Raw genomic sequence first — 27,115 nt, 5'->3', positions numbered from 1 at the left:
AGAATTGGTGGCCTCTCCATCCATGCTATTATTAAAGGAAATCTTACCCACCAAATCCTTCTTCATTTTAGTTTTTTGGATCAACATAAAATTAGGTCTATGTTCTCTAATCATGTTCCTTACTACCTCCTGTTTATGGGCTCCATTTACCCCACTTATATTCCGAGATATTATCTTTATTTATTTTTAATAGAGAATACCCCCTTGATGGTCTTTTGGCTCCCGTTAGCCAAATTCCTTCTATCCTCCTCTTGAATGGTTTAGCTTAAACTCTTTATGCTTGGTGTCTTTGGTTTAACCCCAACATAAACTTTCACTTAGCTCCTAGTTGCTGCTAGTGATACCGGGGAAGGGTCTATACTTTCTTTATCTTAACCATGGTCCAAGTCCCCTTATTTTCATTTAAACAGTTCTTGAGCCCTGCCTCCATTCTTGAAATCTGTCCAAGGGATGAATTTCTCACCAATTCCAGAATGGGAAGCTAAATGATTCCCAAGAGTTGATGAGGGAGCCTCCTTGGTTCCTTAAGGAACTTGAGTTTCTAACACAATCTCCTCTTCATCTATCCTTCTTTGCTCCTCCCCCATCCTCTTTGAGGAAGAAGTCTGACGAAGTTCTTCAAGGGAAGTATCACAATGACCCCTTTCCCCTTCAGGAGGTGGTTTGATACTTTCCTTGTTGAGTTCTTTTTCTCCACTAGTTGGTCCTCCCTCCACCACTTTGATCTGGGAATGAGCCAAATCTAAGACTTGCACTTCTTTTATAGGGATTTCCACAATTACCTCCTGATTATCATGGTCCAACTAGTCTTAGGACCCATGTAATTCTTTTGTTTCCAAACCTTGTTCCCTTTCTGCTAAGTTCTAGATTTAGAAGAAGTTTTCCTCGTATTCTTTTCCTCTTTAGCCTTCATGCATTGATTGGCCTTATGGCTCATTTTCAAAAATTGAAAGTAGGCAAAAGGAACACTCTCATAGACTAGCTTCTGAACATGTGTTCCAATTTTAGAATGGAAGCTCATTGCCTCCAGCATATCCAACCCCTACCTAACTCTAATACAGGTACAAACATACATTAATATTTTTCTAGAAGCTATTATTGGGTCTATGGAGAGAAGCTCTCCAAAGGAACTAGCCACTCCCATGAACACATCCTCATCCCAAAATTCTGGTGGAAGCTCTAAGAGTCTACTCAAACCAAGTATCGCACAAAAAATGAATCATTCAAGTTCAACTTCGATGTCCACTTCTAGAGGACCAAGGTTGAGTGACCTATAACCCAAGGCCCTTCACACAATATGTTTGAGAGGTCCTCATTGCAAGAAAAATCAAGAGACAAAAATCCTTTGGCCATTACAGTAACTATGACTTGACCTTTTAGACTCCATTTTTTCTTCATGAAAGATCTAACAATGTCAATATTTGGACATTACCCAATAAACTTACTTTTTAGGGTAGAAGCCATAGAGGCAATGATGTGGTCAACAAGCTTTTCTGGAATAGCAATTACACAAGTTCCTTTATCTGAACCGAGAAGCACTTTAATAGCTTGAAAAGAAGACTTATCAGTTGGTTTAACTTTGAATAGAGAAGACCATTTGGCATACTATGCACTAGGAAATCCCTCCTTAGGGACCAAAGGTGACTTTCCTATAGCCTTTCAAAGGGCACGTGGGTCCCTATTTCCATTCTCTATCGATTCTTTGATCGCTAAATTTTCCTAACATTCTCTTACCCCTCCCTAGGAACTATGACCTAGATCATGATTTTGATCCTGGCCAACCAAAGGAATCCCACCCAAAATAGGATTCTAATTTTGAAAATCCACCATTCCCCCTCTACTTCTGCTCACCATCCTATCACATGGTAAATATTATATGTTTCTCTAAAGTTTTAAACTCATTTCTAACAATATATTGTGATTATGATTATGCCAACATTCTCCTCCTTAATACTTTGATTCTTAAAAAATAAAGTTGTCTTTGGACACTCCAAAAGGTGTAGTCTTGAGTTGTGTTCTCATCCCTAAACTAAACTTCTTGAACTATTCAATAATGATTCTTAAGAGATGCAACTAATCTATATCATTGTCTAGTGAGCATGAAGGGGTATAATTCTCAATCATAAATCATGAAGCTTGCTTGACAATAATCTATGTTGAGCACAAGAGAATGTCCCAAACTTGTCTCCAAAACTAGACAATACAAAACATATATTCTTTAAACTTGCTAGCATTAGAAAGATTCAAAACCCTAATAAGGTCATATAATGAAGAGACAACTATAAAATGACATACCTAGAATAGTTTGAAGGTTGTTCAAAAGGTTGTGAAGTTTTTGTTCTTATTGTTGTTGTTTTGAATCCATAAAGGAAAGACTATTATAGATAAAAGGTATCTAGAGTAGTTTTAGAGATCAGAGATTCAAGAAGTACAGAGAAGATTCAAAAATCTATCACAAAGGGTGATAACTAGTGAGAAAAAGAGGGATCTAATCATGAAAAGTAAGTTTCTATATTAAATATCACTTACCACTACTTTCTAATTGCTATAGTAATATCTAAATCTTTATAAAAGGTGGACCTAACAGTCTTTTCTGTAAATATCTTAACCAAGTACACACTTAAATAGTATTGTAAAATCCTTGAAAAAGGTAGATCCTTGCAGATCTAATTATATATTCCTAATTGAGTGAGTCACCATAAGTGACAAAACATATTAGCTCTAAAAAGACACCTTCTTACTGTAGTAGTGATGGATTTATGGGTACCATCTCCACCTTAGTTTTCACTTTGATCTAGGGTTTGTGTGATAAAAAATGATTTTGTTATGTGTTATGTTTTATGTGTTTAGGAGTTTATGGTTGATGAATGCTAAATTAGTTATGTTACTTTATTTTACAAGATATTAAGGTGAACTTCATGTGATTATCAAGTTATTGAAGGAAAGGGGAAAGTACTAAATTTGTTTAAAGGTAAAAGTTTTTGTGGATTCTAATACACTCCCCTCTCCCCATCTCAACATCCTATCTCTCCTAATAATTCAAACAAATGACAATTATACTTAAATAATAGTTAATTAAAATTAATTATGTATGCAAGGATGAAATGTTATATGCAATGGATTATAAATATTGACTAGGATACATAGTAACATAGATGTGTGTGTAATTAAGTAATATAATAAATCACTTAATAGGATTAGTTAGCCGACATAGGACAATGAAGGTAACCTAGGTGAATTAGCTTAAATAACCTAAATAATTTATTAAAGCTAATATGAGAATACTATTAATTAAATATATACATATTTAATTTATTGATAGACGTAAATGAACTTAGTAAATTTAATTTCCACCTAAGATGACTGCTCTTCTTTATCTTCTTCATTCCTCTTATTTTTCAAAGGTGCATCAATGATTTGAATTTGATCTTGATCAATTTCATCATCATTAGTCTCAACCTCTTCCCAATGCTCATCTAATTCAACATCAGCCATCCACTTATCAAAAAGTGTGTCATCTGACCAGTTAAAATGCATAATATCATTTTTCTTCTTGGTTAAAAGTTCAACCTCCTTATCAATGTTAACAAATTCTTGTTTCAAAGAATCAAAGAATAACTAGACCTTAACTAGTTCCTCCATTGTGGTTGCCCACCATGCATGCCCTTTTTCATTTATGACTTTATTTATTCTTAAACAAAATAAATCATCTAAATATTTTCCTCATTCTTCTTTATTCTTCAATTTATTCCTCTTATCCAAAGAAAATAGGAACAAGTCAAATTTTTCACTTTTGTACTTATTCAAATAACTAACAATCCTCCTCTACAACCCAACTCTTCTGTCATCAAATTCTGGGAGATCATTAGTAATATCATAAGTTTTCTCTATGTGGTCATGTGAAAATTTTATTATAGAATAACAAAGAAATGTGACCTCTTTTCTCCTTTTATTCCATTTATTGACAATGGGTTTCAAAGTCTCTTCATTTGCTTTGATCTCTTCCCATATGTTTATTGCCCTTGCTAATTGATCATAGAACAGTGGCCATTCAATTTTGTCAACTAGATACATGAGAGCCTTTCTCAATTTATCTTCATATTGCACATTCGGCTCTACATGTAGTGCCTAGAGTTTTCTCTTATCTTTTTCAAAATCTTCTCCTGTATAATATTGTGGCCTTTGTGGTTTTTCAGGAACTTCAATGAGGGGAGTGGATTTGAAAGGCTCCACTGGTGGGCGAGGGTATGTGATCCTAGGCTTAGAGGACTATCCCATCACTTCATTTTCAAGTTCAATCCTTTTCTAAACTTCTTTATTATAAGCCTCCAAAACTCTCTCATATTTAACCTATAATTATAACCTTTCCCTCACATCTCTCTCCACAGTGGCTAAAGACAAGTTGGATGTACATCAACATTGAAATGTACAGCCTCCACATTAGTTGTATTTGCTATCCTTTTGACAATTATATTTCCCATCAATCCAATATTGTATGAATGTGAGGAAATAGTTCTGGATCCCTTTGTTATGGACTGAATAACTAAGGCAGCATGATCTGCACTAAATGTAGTACCTTTGATTTATTTCCTATTTTGATCCTGTATGTATAATTTATGAGAAACAAAATTGAAAACTAAAGCATCTGATATACCCCAATTGGGTAGCAGCAAAACACTTGATGCTTTCACCTATTATTTCCCTTCCTCAAGGTTTAGGTTTTGGAGTTCTGCATCATTTCATCTTTTATTTGGCTTTGTATGGTTGCCTCCTCTATTTCTAGGTGCTCAGTCCTCAACTTATTGCACCTTTCCTCATATCTACCTATATTTGATCTCCATGCAAATTGGTAGAAAGCTCTTGACTTAACAAAATTGTCATTTGACAAAAATTCATGGCTAGCTTGTTCTATTGCATGGACCAATTCCCTTCCTTTATAATCTGCCACTGTCAAATCAAGGCTTGACACTAGAGGCTCTTGAGGTTTTCCCTCATCTAGCTCTACTTGGGTAATAAATACTCTCCCTTGGGACCCTAGCTATTCAACTTGCTCCCTAGTGAGCTACTCCACTCCAATCTGCAAAGGGGATTGGGTAGGTGAATACTCCTCAATGTGAAGACTTTGATCTTTTATTATTTTCTATATCTTAGGGGAGGGATCATTAGGATTCTCTTCCAAGACAACACTAGTGGATCCTATTAGTTGTTTTCCTTTTTCCATAGTGGTCTTCTTATTTTGAATCACATTTTAACCTGACCTTTTTTGGACAATCGATTGTCCTATTCCCATATTGGGAGTGAATGCCAATCTTTTCATAATCTCTTTGGCCCTATCTAGATATGCATTAGTAAAGAATTATTTTTTCTCATTCATGGTTTCCATTGTTTGAGGAAAGGTAATCATGAGTTTATTGATTCTATCTACCTTTGTTTCTACATTATCAAAAGGCTTATAATTCTTGTCAAAACAATGAATAAATTCCAAAACCCTCGAGAAAACCCTCCACTTTTCCTTCTTGGTCTCTTGCTCCTACAAGGAGAACTCATTTCTAATTATATCCTTAGGGTAATATGGTTCATGTTTTATGGAACTAAATTGAACCCTTATTCTTAAAAAATGCTCATAAAAAGCCCTCTGTATCACAAAAATGGGCATGAGACACTGCCATCTTATAATGATCTAAAATTCTATCTAAAAATAACTAGCCTCCTTTTGTAATAACAAAATGATGGGCTATAGTATAATTGGTGAAAATTGAGCCTCTTTGTCTTTTTAATAGATAGGTTTCTTCCAATCCTCCCAGATGCCACAACACCTCATCTATTCCTATTTTTAGCACGACTTGGCAAGGAAAAACATGAGGTGTCCCTTGAAAATAATAAACTCTAATAATAGTAGAAGCAGAGTATGGTATAATATCCCCCCAATTATGTGATATTTTCAAACTAGAAGGTTTATCCATGGGCCTGATAAAATCTTTTAGTGCCTTCGAAATCTTGGGATTGTCCTTGAGTAATAGGCATCTTAGCTTTGAGGCAAAATACCTATCAAATTTGACAAGACTAGCCTTCTCTACATCCCAAGTCATATCTGCACTCCATAATTGAATTGGCAGAGTCTCTCCTTCATGTTCTCTATTTAAATCCATTTCTTTACCAAAATATGTTGCCCCTTTAACAAAAACATGTGCATCAATAGAGAATAATGACCAAAAGTTTTTTCAATCTTTCCTTTGATAATTCCAACTAGGCCTATATGGATTTCTTCTACTAAGTAGGAGGCCAAATCAAAAATAACATCAACACCAAAAGAAGAAATCTGAGCTAACATATACATGAAACTTATAGGCATAGTATTTTGTTCATCTTCACCAAAAACACTACATAGAGTCATATATATTTCTATAGTCCAGGAAGTGAAGTATTCCTTTTTAAAAGGTTCCCTAGAAGATGTTGTAATCACTGGCAAGTTCCCAATTGTGCCTATATGTGACCTCAGTTCACCCTACTTGATCGTATCCTTTTGAGAAAAATATTCTTTTTCTAAACCTTGTAGGTCGATGGATGTATGATAATCTGATAGTGAATCTAGAAAAAATACAACTCGAATTTCCTCAGGCAATAGTCATTAATAAGTCAGCATCCATGAAGACAATAGGGACCACTAGCTTTCCCAAGTCAAAGTTCTAGATATTTACATGAGGAGGAAATAATTCCCTTTCTAAGAACCATTTAAACAAAAAGAAAAAGCCATGTTTGAGAAGTTCTAGCATCCCTAAACTAGTTTCCCTTATCAAACAATCCGCCAGCAATCTTGAGTCTAGGGTTTAGGGAGAATAAATATTTCACCTTGACAGTCTTGTTTGTGGATTCAGGCAATAATTTTAGAAGATAATCATGAAAATTTCTAGCCAAATAATTCTCTTGACCCAAAAAAAATTTCTTTGGAGGCATGGTGAACGACTTTGCAAGAAACTAGAAAAGTTTAATGTATATGGTGAGAATAGAAACTTACTTTGACTCTCTACTATCTCTGACAATTCTACAATATGCTCACCTAGTACAAATTCTCAATAGCTTTGAATTCTTTGAAGGCCTAGAGATTTTTTGTTGTATGAAAGAAATGATGAGATTTTCTGCAATATACTTTGTTCTTGGTTCACACAAGGAGTTTTAAACCTTCATAAATGAACTGTAAGGAGAACAGAGTGACACCACCTTCTAATTTTTAAAATACACTATTGATCTCAGAAAAATCTGACAATCTAGGAATAAAAAGAACAATCACTCATTTTCATCTTGTCAAGCTGGAAGTCAACCCAATTAGCTTTCTCCATATAAGCTTTTCTTTGACTACTAGCAATTTAGACTAGTCTCATTGGTACTTCGTGGACATGTGTCAACTTCTCGTTATGTCACCATGCTTAAATAGTGAGTATATTCTTTATGTGACATAATGATCATCATCGGTTCCATTTCAATCTGATGATGTGTATTTGATCAGTGATTTAATGTGACTATGGTGGGTCCCTCCTTTTCTTTCTAAGTTCACTATGTCACTACCCTTAAAAAGTGAGCAAGTCCTCATAACAAATTAATGACAATCATTGATTAACTTTGATCTGATGGTCTTGAATCTTCATTTTCCCTTTTCTTTAGTGCGTTACCATGTCATATGTGACTTGGTAATATTGTGACAAGCTAGAAAACCATATAATATTTTCATCCTTTTTGTAACACCATAACACTAAGCCTCATCATGTTTAGTCTTTTCCAGTAAAGCGCTATGTTTCTATTAACACTCAACATGGATTTTTTGGTCATGACATAGCAACCTCCAGCATAGATGCTTTAACTAATGCCAACATGTCACACTGTATACCTGATTCATCACTAACTAGGAGGCTCTTGGGACCTGTCCTTTAACTGTTACTACATTTCCTTTTTCCATCAAGGCGTTATGTTGCTACTGATAGGATTCCTTCATTTCCTAGTTGTGACATAGTGACCTCCTTTAGAATTTTGAAATTCTAGTACTGAGAAAGTTCACCATGTTTCCACCATTATTGCTACATTCAGTGCTTCTAACAACACCTCATAAGCATATATCCTCATTAAAAAATAGAATGACTTTATGGTGCCTTCCTGTTTGCGAACCTCATGCCTTTTATTTTTTTTAGCAAGGCACTATGTCACTGCTAGGAGGGCTCTTGTATTTTTTAGTCGCAACATAGCGACCTCCTGGAATTTACCCTTACCGATGATGGAAAATAAAGAGCCTTCCACCCATTTCCTTTCCTCGATGCTGACACTTATGACATCAACCTAACCCCTGAGAACTTTTAAAATAATGAAAAATTGTCGCCCCATTTTCTGTTTCCATCCTCATCTTTTTATTTACAATGGTCACCATGTCGCGTAGGATAAAACACTTGCAACTTTGCTATGCAACATGACGACCACCATAGCTTTAGGAAAAATATGATGGTAGGAAAAAAAATAGGAAGAAAAGACTAAAAAGTTTGAATTTTCAAATGATTTCCCAAAAAGATATTTTATTTTGAAAAAAAATTGCCCATCCAAAAATGTTTGAAAAATACAAGCAACAAACCTAACATGTTTGTTTGGGACATGAGATTTTATTTTAGTATGGTTTTGCCTAGGGTTAAAGTTACACAACAAACCAAACCCTTATCTAATTTTTTACACCTAAATTTAGAAAAACTTTCCCTTGTGAAAAAAAATACCACCACACTCGGTTAAGATTTTAAAGCTTGATATACATTCATAGCTTGACAAAATCATTATCTCATGGTAGGGTCTTTAACAACTTAGTGTCCACATACAATACTTTAGTGTATCTCAACCTTACTTGGTAGTGTATTGTGACCTAACCTAGCTTGGTAAGGTCTTTAATTTCTGTGACCAATTAGTGATCCTTGTGTATCTTAAATGTTGATATGGATGTCTTCTTCTTGCTCACTAGAACTAATGATAGATGTCTACTTTAGAGTCTTAGTTCTGGTTATTTCCATAGGGATTCAAGTTGAAATGCTTTAGTCAGCCAACTCTTGAGTGACATCTGCTTCATGGCTCGGTCTTTCATTCTTAGGAGATTTTGGTATCCATTGTTGCTTCATCTACTTTTTGATATTTTCAGCCTTGGCTTTTTTTCAATCTTGAATTCTTCCTATGTTCATACACTTCTTGGAAAGATATCCAAGTTCTGTATAAATGAAAAATCTTTTAGTGGTATCTCTTTTCCTTATGTGATGTTTCACACAGTTTGCTCCAATGTGCCCAAATTCATCACAGTAGTGGCATCTACACCATGTGTTGTAGTCCCATCCAAATATTGCTTTCATAATATGTTATGCTGGATTCAACATCTTGGTTTTGCATTTAGAAGATTTGTGTCCTTGCTTCTTGCAATTGTGACATCTACCTTCAAACTTAGGTTTCTCCTTGCATTCACTGGCTCTATGACCATGCTTATTGCAGTTGTAATAGTTGAACCATTGAATTTTTCTTTACCATTACTCCAATGTCTTTTTGATGTATGACCTATCTTACCACAATGATTTTAAGTAAGCCTTTGATTCTTTAGAGCTCCTTTTCTGGATGATTTGCCTTCTTCTGTATAACCTAATCCTGCTTTGCCTTTGTGTTTATACTAATTTTTCTCATTCAACTGATTTGAGCTTCCTTGAGATTTCATCATCCTTTTTTCTTCTTAGTGTTTAGATCATTCTATAGTCTTTCATTTTTTGACATAAGATTTATAAGTTCTTCATTTGCATTTGTGATCTGATCAATGAAGTTTGTTTGCTAAAGGGATAAATGTTGAATTTCATTGTTCTTTTCTTCTCTCTTCTTTGGCTTTTTCTTTTTATTCCATGATTTCACATAATCTTATTGATTGGATTTCTTGTTCTCTTTTCATATTTCTAAATTCTTCTTGAAGATTATAATTCTTTTCTAATAGGTCTTTGATTTCTTCATCAGCTTCGTCTGAGTTTCTTTCTAGATAGATGTCTTCAATTCTTTCTTTAGTGTAGATATTGTCATTCATTTGTACTATAAGATCCTTCCTTCTTTTTAATGATTGAGAGAGTTGCTCCATTTCTTTCTTTAGTTGCCTAATGGTTAATTCAAGATCCAAATTTTCATTATCAGTAGCCTTATCTAGCCTATATACCTCCATTGCCTATGATCTTTGCTCAAGTTGTTAAACTTCCTCTATGAGAAGCACAATGCTCTGATACCAATTGTTGGAAATATGAGGTAGGTAAGGTTACTAAGAGGAGAGGGCTTAATCAGGAACCAATAAAACTTAATCTTATTTCACCAATTAACCCTTTATATAATATTCTAATCTAATTACATGCATGAAAGAATGAAATCAAATAAACATTCATTGTAATTTGACACAAGATACGATGAGACAAATTGACCTTAATGTCAACAATAATAAGTATAAATTTTATAGAGGTGTAGAGGCTTGGGAGGTAGCTATCTATATTCACCTTAATTTTCCTCTTCAAGGGGATTTTGGTCAACTAATGATGAATATATGTGGACACCCTGTAAAGAAAACTAATATAGATGGTTATTAGACCCCTCTACTACAGGTTAAATTTTAACATTAACAGTGATGAATTTTCTTGATGGAATCCTAGTCATGAAGGTATTGGTAGGGTTTTTTGTAATAGTTTTGAGGTCATTCAATTATTTTAATTCCTACAAAGATATTCAAATAAACAATCTTATGAAGGCTTAGGTCATTTACTGTGGTATTGAATATAGTTGTATTCTTGGCTAGAGATGGATAAATTGTTAGTCTAATTCTTAGGTGATGGTATATTTTCTTAGTGGACAATAATGAGATGTTGTTGGATGACACTTATAACTATTTATTAGACATAGTCTTCAATCGTGTGTCACTCTAAATTCTGTTGTTTATGTCATATTCCTAAAGAGTGGAATAAGATGGCTGATTATTTGCCCAAATGGGCTTATGTTCAAATTTAACCTTGGAATGTTGAGGATAAGTGGTAATTTCTTATTGATGTGGATTTTGTGTTAGATCATTTAGTTGATAGTGCCATGGACCTTTAATATCCCTATCGAGAAACATGCCCTTCTTCTATGTAACTTTCTTTTTCTTGGATAAATATTTGCCCCTCTTTTAGTTAAGAAAGTCAACATTTTTAATTATTTTTTATCCCTTAATTATAGCCTACGTCCTATTGATTTTCCTCCATCTCCTAATTTTTCCCATTCCTCATACATTCTAGCAATCATCTTTTGATGTAGTGCAATGCAAGAAAATCCCCAAATGAGACATTCTAGCCCGCAGTAATTAACCACACAGCAGAAACACAATACAAGACACAATATATGATACCAAATAGAACTTTTCATTTATAAACCAACTAGTTACATGCAATGTGCTAGGCTATAAGGCCTTTTGGATTATAGGTAAATACAATTCAAGTAATAGTTATGATGCAAGAGCATCCTAGGGTAGTTAGAAATCCTACATGTTGGAGGGATTTTGGCTTTGGAGTTGAGGACTCATGCACCAAAGGAGTGGTGCTTGGTCATTATTGGGTGTATTGTTGACCAAGGAGCTCTGTCACTGAAGGGGATTGTTTGGTGAAGGATTAATCAAGATCTACACTATTCCTTGGGTTATATTGCATTTCTCAACCTCTACTATTTTGTTCATCATGTCTTTCTTTCTTGACATCTACTATTTCTTGGTGATGCTTGTGGTTTTTGTTGATGCTTGATAGTGTGGCTTGCAAGATGGAGTTCTTGAAGAATGAGATCATGAGGGCTATAGTTGGTGTATCTCAGCATGTGGGTACCAAAGATGGTTATGAGGAGGTCATTGAAGACTTAAAGGTTGCTGGATTAATTGATGAACACAGAAATGATCGAGTTGAGAGATCTATGGAAGACAAAATTGGTCAACCAAATAGATTTGGTGCTCGGTTCAAACTAAAGAAGAGATGGAACAAGGGTAAGAGTGTGCAAGTTGAATACTTGGAGGATGTGTATGTGAAAAATTAGTTTGGAGTTTATGTGTTGAATCCCAAAAGATGTTCTTCTAGCTACTAAGAACATTTATTTCCACCTGAAATAGTGCAATGTAGGATAATATCTAAAGGAGATGTCCTAGCCCTCGACAATTAACCACACAATGGGATAAAAACAATAACATAAATATTTAGATCCAAAAGAATGACAATTTTTGCAATAGAATCATAAGGGTTTCATTTAGCATGCCCAACTATAAGGACTTTTAGGTCATAGCCAAATACAAGGGAATTACAATAGTAATTTTGTAAGAACTAGCAAGAACCAATCTCCTCACTAGTCAAGATCCACAATCTAATAAAAACTCCAATAAGAATCTAAACTTGTGCTCACGAACCACGAAATGACCTTCCTATTTCCCAAGCCACAGTTACTAAATGTGATAACAAAATTTTCTCTCTCAACTCATCCTTCTCCAAGCTAATTGACAATGATTCAAGACTTCACAAGACACTCTACTTATACCCAACTATGTCACAAGTTGGCCTAGTAAGTTACAAATTAAATAAACCCTTTCATTAAATGTATATTTAAGCCACAACTCAACCTAAAATAGATATAAAATACTAAATTTCTTAAAAGTATTAAAAAACTCATTATATACACCTATGGAAGATAATCATGAACTCCTTGCTTTGATTCATGCTCAAGAACTCCTCTCTCTATTTCCTAAGAAGAAAGTCATAGGTTCAACCCCTATTTGGTGTGGCCCACTTGATTCAATGCAAAGTAGGAGAATATCTAAAGGAGATGTCCTAGCACCTCATAATTAACCACACAGTGGAATATAAATAATAACACAAAGATTTAGATCTAGAATAAAATCAAATTTTTCATAATAGAATCATCCAATTTTCATTCAACACGCCTAACTGAAATGCCTTATTTATTACAACCAAATCAAAAGAAATTACAATTGTAATTCTACAGGACCTTGCAAGATCCAATCTCCTAGCTAGTCTAGATCCACAATCTGATAGAAACTCCAAGAAGAATCTAAACTTTTTCTCACAAGTCACCAAGAAACTTTATTGTTCCCCAAGTTGTAGCTACTAGCTTTGCTAACAAATTTTTCTCTCTCAGCTACTCTTCCATGTTGAATGACAATGATTCAAGACTCCACAAGATGCTCTACTTATACCCAACTAAGCCACAAGTTGGTCTAGTAAGTTAAAAATTAAATAATCCCTTACATTAAATGCATAATTATGAGACAATTCATCCTCTAAAGATGAACATAATTAATTAAGCCTCACAAACCCTCTGCATGATTAAATAAACCCTTACATTAAACACACGCTCAAGAACTCCTTACTTTGATACATACTTAGGAACTCCTTTCTCTATTTCCTAATGTAAATCATCACCCATGACAACCTGATTATCAGATTGTGTATTACAAGGGATGTAAATCATCACTAACAACAACCATATTATCTATGACCAAGTGCTCTCCAATTTCCATGCTACAAAGCATCTTGTTGTGAGAAATGAGATCACTCATGTCATGAGTTTGGCATGTGTTGGTATGGTTGGAGATGTACATGTTTCTCTAGATGTACTTATTATTGATATGGATGGATGTGATAAGTTGCATGCTTATTGTTTACTGGTGATTCGGGTGATTGGAGGAATGATGTAGATGTTGATGCTTTTTATATTGGATCTCTTATTTGTGATGGATTGGAATCCTTTGGTGAAGAATTTAGAGTATCCTAGGTTGGTTAACAATCCTCCATTTTGGAGGTATTTTAGCTTTGGATTTAAGGATTTGGTCACGAAAGGAGTAGTACTCAGTCATTATTAGGTTTATTATTGATTGAGGATCTCAATGACTAAATGGGCTCAATAGATTAAGGTTTTCTCAAAATCTACACTATTACTTGGATTATACTACATTTCTCATCATCTACTATGTTTCTTAGTGTGTGTTTCTTGCTTCACATCTATTGTTTCCTTAGTGATGCTTGTGGTTTTTGCTGACACTCGGCAGTATATAGATTGCAATATGGAGATCTTGTGTGTTGGTTGGCCGACTTAGTGGATTTAAGGGATGTGATCATGATTTGGATTGATTTGGAGTTTGTGTGGACCTATTTGGGTCTTGCTTATTTGTCCTAGGTCAATTTAATGACTATTCTAACCCAACTAAGGCATTTGATATATATATATATATATATATATATATATATATATATATATATATATATATATATATATATATATATATATATATATATATATATATATATATTATAGGTTGACTTGTAACTCAAGTATGAATTTAAGGTAAGGGTTTATTTAATTTCTAATTTAATAGGCTGATTGGTGGCTTAGTTGGATATAAGTAGAGAGTCTTTTGGATTCTTGAATCACTGTTAGTTAGCATGGAGGAGTAGTTGAGATGAGTGAAGTTTGAGCAAAGCTAGTAGCTAAGTGTGGGTTTGGAAAACAAGAAGGTTTCTTGGTGGCTTGCAAGCACAAGTTTAGATTCTTCTTGGAGTTTCTATCAAATTGTAGATCTAGACTAGCTAGGAGATTGCATCTTGTGAGGTCTTTAAAAATTACTATTGTAATTTTTTTGTATTCAAAGGTAACTCAGAAGGCCTTACAACTAAGCATGTAGAATGAAAACCTTACTATTCTATTATCAGAATTGGCTTTTTTGTGGATCTAGATCTATGTGTTATTATTTATATTCCACTATGCGGTTAATTACTAGGGGCTAGGACATCTCTTTTGGAAATTCTCTTGCATTACACTGCATTAGGTGGTATCAAATCAAGGAGTTTCAAAGCATGTAGACCTATCGCCAAAACTGAGGTAGTTTCCACCAAGACTCGGGGTGAAGATTATCAAAGAAAAGGTTGAATCTAGTTATTTTCATATATTTTTTGTAGAGGGTTTACAGAGATCTTGGAAGATAACTCTGAGAAGAATGGGCCATAGGGTGATTGAACATCTCTATTATTCTCTAGAAGCAAGGATCTTAGAGAAGGTTAAAGAAAGTTTTAGATCTGAGATGGATTCGATGAAGAACAAGATTATGAGGGTTATTGCTGATGTACCTTGGCATGTGGGTACTGAAGATGGTTATGAGGAGGTAATTGAAGACTTTGGGTATCTTTGATCAAGTGTTAAAGATAGAATTGATCAAGTTAATAGATATATGGAAGAAAAAAATGATCGACCAGATAGATTTGACACTTGGTTCAAGTTGAAGCATAATATGGATGTTTCTAATTTTTTAGGTACTTTCAATCCTATGGACCTAATTGATTGTATTGGTGAATTGGAAGACTACTTGGAGGTAGAGGATAGTAGAGATCCACCACAGTGAGGTTGGCACATACTAGGTTGAAAGGACATGTTTCTCTTTGTTGGAAAGAACTACAAAGAGATGAAGTAGAAGAAGGTGTAATGATGATCACTCATTGGAAATTGATAGTGACTAAGTTGAAGGCTAAGTTCATTCCTAGAGATTATGAGATTAAATTATTTAAGAGGTTGTAAAACCTTTTTTTTTTTAAAAATGGACATGTCTGTGAAAGATTATACCCAAGAATTTTAAAAGTTTATTGTTTAGTTTGGACATGGATGACTTTCCAAGGAGAAGGTGACTTGGTACATTAATGGCTTGAGATTCAATAATCATGATTAGATTGGTATGTTAAATATTTCTTCAATTACAGATGCTTATCAATATGATTTGAAGGTAGAAGATAAGTTGAAGAGAAGAAATCAAGGAAGTTCACATCGGAAAGAAAATCAAGATCACTCGGCAAAGTATAAATCGAGTGAACTTGTTGAGAAGAAGAAAAGATAGGTAGATGAACATTTAAGGATACTTGCTATAGATGTGGTGAAGTTCAAAGCCTTTGAGTGTATACAGAAAGCTGGTGATAGAAGAGATGCTATGGTCAATGAAGTTGAAGACCATATCATTGAACACGAGGAAGGAGAGAATTTGCTAGCTCAATGAGTACTATTTGGTAAGAGGGTATTGGAACCTTGTCAAAGGATTAATTTGTTTAGGAATTTTTCTAAGTCTAGTGGTAAAATCTATAATGTGATTGTGGATAGTGGTCGTACTAATAATCTCATTGCTGAGGATATGGTTCATAAACTTGGTTTGAAGAGAATGAGAAATTCTTGCCCTTATAGGATTGGATAGCTACAAGATGAACATGCTTTGGAAGTGAAGGAGCAAATGTTTTGTTGATCTTTAGATTGGGTAGTATAAGGATCAAGTATTGTGTGATATTGTGGACATGAGTACTTTTCACATATTTCTTGGTATACCTTCGTTGTATGATTGTAGGGTTGTGCATGATTATGTTAAGAATATAATTATAGTTGAGAACAATGACAAGAAATATTCCCTAATTTCTTTGGAAAATGAAGAAATTGGTAGGAGGAATCAGAGTATTGTTAGCCAAGTTGATTTGAAGGATTATAAGAGGGTTAGAGATTAGCATAAAAAAATAACCTATGGAACACTAAGGATGGATGTGAAGAAGAAGAAATGGAACAAGGGAAAGAGTGTGCAAGTTGAAGATCTGGAGGATATATATGTGAAGAACTAGTTTGGCATTTATTTGTTGAATTCTAGAAGATGTTCTTCCAGCTACCGAGAACAACCTTTTGCACCTAGGGTGTTTGATGCAGGAGAACTATAAGGTAGTTAGCAATCCTACATGTTGGAGAGATCTTGGCTTGGGAGTTGAGGACTTGGTCACCAAAGGAGTGGTGCTCAATCATGAATAGGTATAGTGTTGGCCGAGGAGATTGATCATGAAAAGGGCTCGGTTGTTGAAGGCTTGCTCAACTTATAATGCATTGCTTGACATGTGTTTCTTTCTTGACATCTACTGGTTCTCGACGATGCTTGTGGTTTTTGCTAACATGTAGTAGTGTGGTTTACAAGATGTAGTTCTTGTAGATAGGTTGGTTGACTTAGTGGATTTAAGGGATTTCATCACAACATGGATCGATCTAGAGTTTGTGTGAACCTATTTGGGTCTTGGTTGTTTTTCCTAGGTGTATTTAATAAGTGTTTTAAGTCAACTAAGTCATTTGGTATTTTATATTTTTTGTAATCTAATTTGTGGCATAATATCACATTTAATGTAAGGGTTTATATAATTCATATCTTACTAGGCTGACTTGTGGCTTAATTGAGTATAAGTTGAGGGTCTTGTGGAGTCTTGAATCATTGACATTCAACATAGAGGAGTTGCTAAGAGAAATGTTTGTTAGCAGAGCTATGAGTTGCAGATTGGGAAACATAAATGTTTCTTGGTGGCTTGTGAGCATAAGTTTAGATTCTTCTTTGAGTTTCTATAAGATCGATGATCTGGACTAGCTAGGAGATTGGATCTTGTGAGGTCTGTTAAGATTAACCATGGACAAAAATAACAATTGCATACAAATATGACCAATATTGAAAAATAATAAATCACATAGAAGAGAACACAAGACACCATGATTTAATATGGTTCACCCAATCGTTGGTCTACGTCCACCAAAAAATGAGTCCAATATTATTATTATCCAGCGATTGTAACTTAATTATGATCTGTAATCCCTTACAGCTCAATACCACTGCAAGATTCAATTATCACATCACACCTTATCAAATCCCTAAGCCTAAGCCATTTTATACATGATGTGGGAGCATTTTGCACCATAAAATAAAAGGGGAAATAATTTTGTTTTTGTGTTTTGTAAAAAAAAAAGAGGGAAAAAAATAAAATTGGAGGAGAGAGAGCACGCCAAAAATTAGAACAAAAAAAAGAATTAAAAAATTTAAAAAAATTGAAAAGAGGGAAAAGACTTTTAATAGGTGACATTATTAAATGTAACTTGTTGCTAGAGGGTTTCTTTAATGTAACTTGCTAAGCCAACTTGTGGTTTGAGGGTTTATTAAATGTAACTTGTTAGTGGCCAACTTGTGGCTTGAGGGTTTATTTAATGTAACTTATGGCTTGATTTGGTATAAGTAGTGAGCTTTGTCTTGTTGTTATTCATTCATTTGGAGAAGTGAGTCTGGAGAGTAGCTGAAGAACAAGTTTTTATTGAGTTTGTGGATAAAGCACTGAATGTGAGGTAATTTATAGTAGGATTGTGATTAATCATCTAGCTTGGAGAAGAGTATGAAAGATGGAGTAGTCGAGTGAGAGAAGTTTTCCAAAGTTTGTAGACAGAGCACCAAATGTGAGGCAGTTTACACTTGGATCTTGGATAAAGTTTGAGAAAGGAAAGTAGCTGAGGCTTGGAAAACAAGGAGATTTCTTGGTGGGGTTGGGAGCAAAAGTTTAGATCTTTTTTAGAGCTTTCTACTAGAGTATGGATCTAGACTAGCTAGTGTTTCGATTAGATCTTGAGGGATCTTGCAGAACTATTACTTGCTTTGTATTTGGCTATAACCAAGAAGGCCTTATAGCCTAGTACATTGATTGTAATCAGTTATATCTATGAATAAATTATTATGATTTGGCTTCAAATCTTGCATTGTTATTTATTAATTCGCTATGTAGTTATCAGATTGGGGCTAGGACATCTCCTTTGGGGGTTCTCCTTCCTTGCACTAAATCAAGTGGTTTTAGAGCAAAGGTTGTTCCTGAGCATGTAGAAAGATCATCAAATTTGAAGCAATTTGCATCAATACCTTGGGAGGACATGCAAATGGATCTATGGTTGTGAAGGCAGAAGGTTGATCTTGTTCGGAAAGATTGATCTATTGGTGATTTTTTGCAGAGGTTTCACAAAGATCTTGGAAGATGGCTCCAAGAGGATGGGATTGTGGGATGATTGCAAATCTTTGTGATATAGAGGAGAGGAGGATTAATGAGACAAAAGCTCAGGTGGATGATGTTGTTGATGTTGGTTTTTCTAAAACAGTTGAGAAATAGAAGAAGGAAGTTCTATATTGTTGGAGTTGGAGTTTATTGATCTGGAAGAGAGTTGTTTGGCTAGTTAGATGACTTGTTTGAGAGAGAAGATGGTATAGCAAGGTCAAGGTGAAAGAGGTTGGTTTTGTTGATCAGATTGTCGAGTCTAATATAAAACCTGTAGAGCAACTGGAGCTTGTTGTTGAAAGTATTCCTAACCTTGTTGATGTTGAGATGGAGATTGTTTTTGATGATCATTTGGTTGAGTCTGACATGGAGATTGTAGAGCACTTGGTCCTAGATGATTCGATTGTTGTTGGTGGTGAGTTGTATGTTGTAGAGCATCTTGTTGTGAACAATAAGACCACTAGTGTTGCAAGCTTGGAATGTATTCATGAAGATCTACATATTGTTGTTGATATGGAGTTTGTTGTTGCTAGTGTGGATGAACACTAGTTGCTAATGTGGATGAGGGTTTTCTGATGAAGCATTATGTTCAATTTGTTCTTGGGAGCAAGCATGCTGATTGGATGGTTGAGATTTTGGTGTTTGATAGAGTGATGATGATGTGAATGATTTGCATGTTGGTTTTGTTGCCTCTGTTGGAGTGGAAGCCTTTGGTGAAGATCAAGATGATTGTAGATATTTCTTTTGGCATCAAAGTGTGGGACACACGTTTCTATCTACTCGAGGAGTCTAATGCATGAGCATCTTGCATCATAAAATAAAAGGGGAAATAATTTTGTTTTTGTTTATTTTTCAAAAAAAAGAGGAAAAAAAAATTGGAGGAGAGAGAAAGTGACAAAAATTAGAAGAAAAAAAAAATTAAAAAAATTGAAAAGGGGGAAAAGGCATTTAATAGGCAGCATTATTAAACGCAACTTATGGCTAGAGGGTTTATTTAATGTAACTTGCTAAGGTGACTTGTGGCTTAAGGGTTTATTTATTGTAACTTGCTAGTGGTTGGCTTGTGGCTTTGTTTGGTATAAGTAGAGGGCTTTGTCTTGTCATTATTCATTCATTTGGAGGAGAGACTGTGGAGAGTAGCTGATGAGCGAGTTTTTCCTGAGTCTATAGATAGAGTGCTGAATGTGAGGCAGTTTACAATAGGATTGTGATTAATCATCCGAATTGGAGAAGAGTATGAAAGATGGAGTAGCTGAGTGAGAGAAGTTTTCTAGAGTGCGCAGATAGAGTGCCTAATGTGAGACAACTTACACTTGGATCTTGGATAAAGTTTGAGAAAGGCTAGTAGTTAGGCTTGGAAAACAAGGAGATTGCTTGGTGGGCTTGGGAGCACAAGTTTAGATATTTCTTGGAGGTTTCTACCAGAGTATGGATCTGGACTAGCTAGTGTTTAGGCTGGATCTTGAGGGATCTTGCAGAACTATTACTTGCTTTATATTTGGTTGTAACCAAGAAGGCCTTACAGACCGACACATTGCATGTAATCAGTTATATCTATGAACAAATTATTGTGATTTTGCTTCAAATCTTGCATTGTTGTTTATTCTTTCGATGTGTGGTTATTTGCTAGGGGCTAGGAAATCTCCTTTGGAGATTCTCCTACCTTGCACTGCATCAATACAAGTATTTTTGCCACTTTATGGTTGAAATTAATTACAACATGTCGGTCCAAAAAAGTCGATAAAATAGCCCCAAAAAAATTAGTTACTACAAATGAGAGTTAGCTACCTATTTTGTTTATCAAGATGTATGAAACATTCTTTGATTGTTAAATTACATCTAATTTTACGAGGGACACCATAGAATTTTGTATTATGGTTTGTAGTCTCCTTAATAATTTTTTTTTTCTACTAGAAACTTTCTATAATGATCTTGGCACAACATTTAATATGGCTAGAACCTAAATTGACTCTAAAAGTACTATCAAAATTTACTTTTGCCTCTGTGAACATCACGTAGATCCAATAAATGCTAAGTGTTCATTTATTCTCATGAGAGATGGGTTCATTTGACTCACTATTCATGAAACATGACACAATGAGTTTGATTCAAAAAACTACACAATTAAATTCTGGTAACAATATCACAACCTCTTACAAATTTTACCAACCACACAACACCTATAAACTCCATTAACAAAATATTAAAAATTCAGTTAATGTATTTAATATTCTACAATTCTTTTAACATATATAACATGCAAAACTAAACAAATATTAACATAGTAATATACTATTGTCCTCACTTCGTAGACCAGTTCGGAGAATATTGCCTCCTTGTCCCGATTAATATTCATGGTTCTGGAAAAAGTCATTAAAAAAAAATCAAATTACTGCCGTAAAAAACTAAGTGCAGTCAAAGCTCGATGAAATGAATCGGCAGCTTAGATAAATTTTACTGTTCTACTTAATTCAATTTCTGAATTCAGTAACCAACGAATACTTTTCAAAATACGCTTATTTTGATTCAGCAGCCTCCTTTCACGGGCACAGAGGTCTCACATAAACAATGTTGTGTTGGCTCGTGAAGTCTTTTCCATACATTAGGCCCAGATGTTAAAAACTATTTTAATTGAATATTAAACCTTAAAAAGATAAGTACACACTAACATATAAAATAAATATCTTCAAATATGTGAATTTAATAATAAAGACAAGACACAATCTTTCTCTGCTGTTGTCTCCATATATAACTTTAGTATTTCTGGTACTTCCTGTGATTTCTAATTTTAATAATATTTTAATCCATTCTTAAATAATAAGTTTATATATAATTTTTTTAATAGAAAGAATAATGGCTATAAGAAAGAGCTGAGGGAGAGAAACAAGATAATGACAATGACAACAATTGACTTTATTGTTAAATAACATAACAAAATACTTTGCACGGACGGCTGAAATGAACAGGAACATAAATATAAATGGTAAGTTAATTCATTTCAGAAAACAAATCAGTTAATCTGCGTGTCTCAAGAAGACATTTTGATCGAACCCACAATTACTTTGCCCTCCTTGAGTAGTATTATAACAACCGGCTTCAGGAAAAATAATGTACTCCTCCTGTAAACACATACATTGGAAGGCCGTTGCCCTAATTTGTTTCTATTTGATCACCCTTGGTGCTGGACAATGCAATCCTGAATGGTGTGGATCCAAAAATGTAACTTTTCCATTTTGGATATCCAATCTAAGTTGTGGTCTCCCCGGTTTTCAGATGAAATGCTTGGAAAAGAGGAACGGCAATTGGAGTCTTTTTCTTGCCACTTTTGTAAATTCGAAAGAAACAGATCTTGAGATCCTTGATCTGAGTTACGCTGGCTCTCTGATAATAAATTCCACTGATCTGAAAGCCATGTCGTGTACTGGAAGTCATGATGCCTCTGTTGGTTTCATGCTAGCCGTAGATGGCCCTTTCACCATTTACTCCTCCAATAAATTCGTGGTCGTTGGTTGCAGTTCAAAGGGTTCCTTTGAACTAATTAGAGGGGGAATTCAAAGTGGCGGAGGTAAATGTGAATCCGCTTGTTTGAATCAGTACGACCCAAGCTACTGTAACACCTATGGATGCTGTGAAGCTGGTATTCCAGGAGACGCCAAGGAGATAAATTTCACTGGTGGGGGAATACCATATAGAGATTTTCCTGGCACATGCGGGTTCTCCACAATTCTGGAACCAGAGACTTGGGATTTGCCCAGGGGGGAATTTGGTTATCTTGGTAGGGGTCGTTACGGCATCCGGCTGCAATGGGGAATCAGCGGTGGGGATTGTGCGACGGCCAGAGGAACATCCAATTACTCTTGCGCCGCTGAGGCCCAATGTTTGAACGCAACGGAGGGAGCCCACTCATGCAAATGCCTAACGGGATATCAAGGGAGTGGGTACGCTAAAGGCACCAGTTGTACAGGTATATTGATCTTCACACTTTCAACTTTCTAATTTCAGTACCTTATCTCGAGGCATGTATTGGTTATTTTTCACTTTTGAATGGCATATGATGAGCGGAAAATTTATGACAGTTCAGATTATTAATTAAATATCACAATTCAAACTTAGTTTCATCTCCTATCATCGTGGTCTTTTCTATTATTGCCGCCTTCTAGATTTCGCTCAATGTTCCTATATTACTATAAGCATTTATAGATCATACGATGTAGTGAACTACTTAAAAATCTTTCCTCTCTCGTTGATGACATCAACAATGAATGTACAGATGTGGATGAATGCATTGAAGCATTCTTGAATGAATGCGTTGGAGCATCACAGGGGGGTTTGTGTCATAATCTGCCTGGCACTTACAATTGTTCATGTGCAAAAGGTCACAGAGGAGATGGCTTCCAAAACGGGACAAGATGCCAACCGCCGAGTTCAAATAATTTCATAAGACCTGTCATTATAGGTGTCTGGATTAGCTTCATAGTTCCAGTTAGATTTATGTAGATTTATAATCTGCATACAAATTTCTAACCCAAAAATTAATATTAAGAATTTTTTGCTTGCTATTTCGGCAGCCTCTGTTTCTTCATTTGTTGGAGTCTCATCTGTAGCTTGCGGACTATTCTGGTGCCTGAGGAGGCGGCGGTTGAAATATGCTGGTGACAAGAATTTCATAGACAACGGGGGTGTTGAGATGCAGCAACGTATTGCTGCCATGGGAGGAAGAAAGAGCCTCGTAATGTTTTCTGAAGCAGAGCTAAAAATTGCCTCCAGCAATTACTCCACAGAGTTAGGGAAAGGTGGCTTTGCAACTGTGTACAAAGGAGTTCTCTCAGATGGGGTGCCAGTGGCGATCAAAAAGCCCAAATCATTTTCTCTTGAGTTTATTAATGAGATTGTGATTTTATCCCACATCAATCACAGAAACGTAGTGAAATTGATTGGTTGCTGTCTCCGCACTCAACTTCCTTTGCTTGTCTATGAATTTGTGCCAAATGGAACACTCTTTCAACATCTACAGTCTCAAGAAAAGCACTTGCCTTGGGAAAGAAGGTGGCAGATTGCAGTAGAGACAGCAGAAGGTATAACATACGTGCATCATGAAGCTTCTCAATCCATTTTCCATCGTGACATAAAATCGTCCAACATTCTTCTGGATGACACATTTACTCCGAAAGTGGCAGACTTTGGAATTTCTCGTCTGCGACATTCCAATGAAATGCATCTCAGCACACTGTTTCCCTCGGGTACTCCAGGATATGTGGATCTCGAGTTCATAAGAAGCAACCAGTTTACAGAGAAGAGTGATGTTTTCAGCTTTGGTGTAGTTTTGATGGAGCTTCTCACTGGCCTGAACCCCCTGTTGTCTCGACAAGGTGAGAAGTATAATTTATCCGACCATTTCCTATATGCAATTAATAATGGCCACTTAGCTGAGATCTTAGATGCAAGAGTAGTGAATGAAGAAAACCGAGTGCAGATGGAGAATATGGCAAATTTGGCCAAGGCATGTTTGCGTGAGGAAGGAAGGGAAAGACCATCAATGAGAGAGGTAGTTGAGGAGCTTGTTTGGATAAGAGCAGCAACAAACCAAGCTGGAGTTTTGAATAGGAGTGTGATTCTCCCTGTGGAAAAAGGTCGGCTCCCCGCAGGCAACACTTGATAATTACGATGGGAAGGTACCTAGGCAGACTACTTCATGTGATTATGATGCATCTCTCCCTCATTTCGAATTTCAGAATCGTTCAAACTCATTGATTCAAATGTCTAAAGTGAAAGGAAGATAATCAAGAGAAGAGAATGTTGGGGAGCTAATTTCTTGATTGTACTTTCTTTCTAGCAGTCAAAGCAATATTTAGTTTGACTGAATTAGAACATTCAAAGCAATCTTATTTAACTCTAATAAGAGGACTGTGCTATATATTTATCTCAATGCTTGGTTGTCCCTTTCATTCTAAAACTTTCTTGAAGAAAGAGCTCATCATTATCATCTATCTTATAATTTATTTATTTATAAATTGCATAATCTAAATTATGTAAAGTACTTAAATGAATTTCTTATTTACATGTATTAGAATAGTTTTATAATCTTGTTAAAATTGTATGAATTTATATATACTATTGGACAAAATTAGAGAAAAAAGAAATTAAAAATTGCATAATCTAAATTATGTTTAAGTGCTTAAATGAATTTATTAATTACATGTATTAGAATAGTTTTATAACCTTGTTTAAATTATATGAGTTTATATATATTATGTTGAAAAAATTATGGAAAAAGAAACTGAAAATAAAAAATGTGTTCAAAATTAATTTTTAGGGTAGGTTCCTACAAGTTATTTATACAAATATTAAAATCTCACAATTTACATTCTATGTAATTTCAAATTAAATATGCCTTCTTGTTTAGTTGTAATTAGGATACTTATGCACTTTAGTCTTAATCATAACCCAAAACATACCTAGTCACCTCACATGTTTTAACTTTTTTGACTATTGGGTCCAACATTCAAGCATCCTTTAGAAATTCACGATGATGATAATTTTTGGGATGTTATACTTACCATTTTTTGATAGTGTAATTATGGTGCTAATGTGTAGCAAAGTCGAGAATCAACTTCCTTTGTCAAAGCCCTTTCATTTTAGCTCTAGTGATGTTTTTGAGCTTGATACAATACATTTTTACTCTTCCTCTTGCTTTGTGTAGCTCCACTCTTGCATTCAACAACTCTATTCTTGTATTCTCTCATGCACAATACTTTAGATGATCTATTTCTCCAACATTATTATTTTCATAGTGATATCTTGTCATTACCATTTCTTGAAATATATGATTGTCAATTTAAGGTTTCTTTATTCTTTCTTGCACTATAAAGATTCCAACTTTTATGTTTGAGGATTGACAACTCATTGGAACTATTTATTATATTATCTTAATTTTGGTAGCTTATCATTATTTCTATCTTCTATGCATTTTATTTATATTGTCAATTTAAGGTTTCTTTATTCTTTCTTGCACTATAAAGATTCCAACTTTTATGTTTGAGGATTGACAACTCATTGGAACTATTTATTATATTATCTTAATTTTGGTAGCTTATCATTATTTTGGAGGTGGAAACGTTGAAGCAATAGTTAGATAGAAGAGAACCCTTCTACAACCACTTCACACATTTCATCAATCTATGTGTGTAGGTACAAATGAAAGATAGACTTGAAGGATGTCTATGTACTTGCTCGATATTTCCAATGATAAACATAGGCTCCTCCTCTTTTCATTTTAATCATTTACTTGCACAAAGTACTTTTTTCTTAGTCTCCTTTATTGAATGTTGACATATTTTATGATTTATGATGATAAATTTGAAAAATTAATTGTAACTCTATCTAAAAATCATAACCCTAAAGTATAAAAATTGAATTTGACATCATGTTAGTAAAACTTTTTTGCATGAATGCATACCAAAAAATAAATTTTTTATACCAAATAGTCTCGCAAAATTCTTGATTCTAATATTTTCCTTTTGTATAAGTTATTGTAGATGATATACTTTCTCTAATGTATTTTAAAATTTTTACTAGGATGGCAATAAAGGGATGTAATGTGCATGGTTGATGCAAGATGATAATGAAAGAAATATGGTATAACTAGGATGCAAGAATTATCCAATTCAAAACTATGCTATCACGCATAAGACCATTAGGATTTCAACTAAGAGGATTTTATTTTAGAAGTCCACATGAAAATCAAGGGTAGAGATAAAGAGATAAAAGAATCAATGGATAAGATAAAAGAGAAAGTAAGGATAAGGTGAGAGATGATGAGAAATAAGGAGATTAAGAAGCCAACTAAAATGAAGGAATAAGATATAGTGGGAGGTAAATATTTATTTACATGTGATATGACATTCTTAACCACATAATGAGTAGACAAATAGAAATGAACAAATAAGTGATATTTGCCACATGACTATGAATTTTGAGTTGATCTATGTGAGAAATAATTAATCAACATAAAAAAAACTAAGGATTATGAATCAATAAATAGTGAAAAAATAGTGTGATTAAATAATTATATAAATAAATAGGCATGCAATAAAATAATAGAAAGAAGAATACATAATAATAGAGCAAGAGAATAATAAATAAATTTAATAAATAATAAATATTACAGACATATACACTTAATAGTAAATAATATTTCCAAATTATTTTAA

The 27,115-nt window shown here is 34.5% G+C and overlaps 1 protein-coding gene across 1 annotated transcript; it reads left to right on the top strand.

Annotated features, from left to right (window-relative positions):
• The first annotated feature begins 22,013 nt into the window (after window positions 1-22,013).
• On the top strand, window positions 22,014-24,561 carry LOC149554331 (wall-associated receptor kinase-like 2). Its single transcript, XM_089828422.1, has 3 exons — window positions 22,014-22,869; window positions 23,176-23,361; window positions 23,474-24,561. The coding sequence occupies exons 1-3, from the start codon at window positions 22,014-22,016 to the stop codon at window positions 24,559-24,561; spliced, it is 2,130 nt and encodes a 709-aa protein (XP_089684548.1).
• Window positions 24,562-27,115: the final 2,554 nt, after the last annotated feature.

Source organism: Cupressus sempervirens, chromosome 5, assembly GCF_028749045.1.
Source record: "Cupressus sempervirens isolate cs-2001-9-10 chromosome 5, ASM2874904v1, whole genome shotgun sequence".
NCBI classification, from domain to species: domain Eukaryota; kingdom Viridiplantae; phylum Streptophyta; class Pinopsida; order Cupressales; family Cupressaceae; genus Cupressus; species Cupressus sempervirens.
Note: the sequence above shows the minus strand (reverse complement) of the source record. Positions and strands in the feature narration are given on the sequence as shown.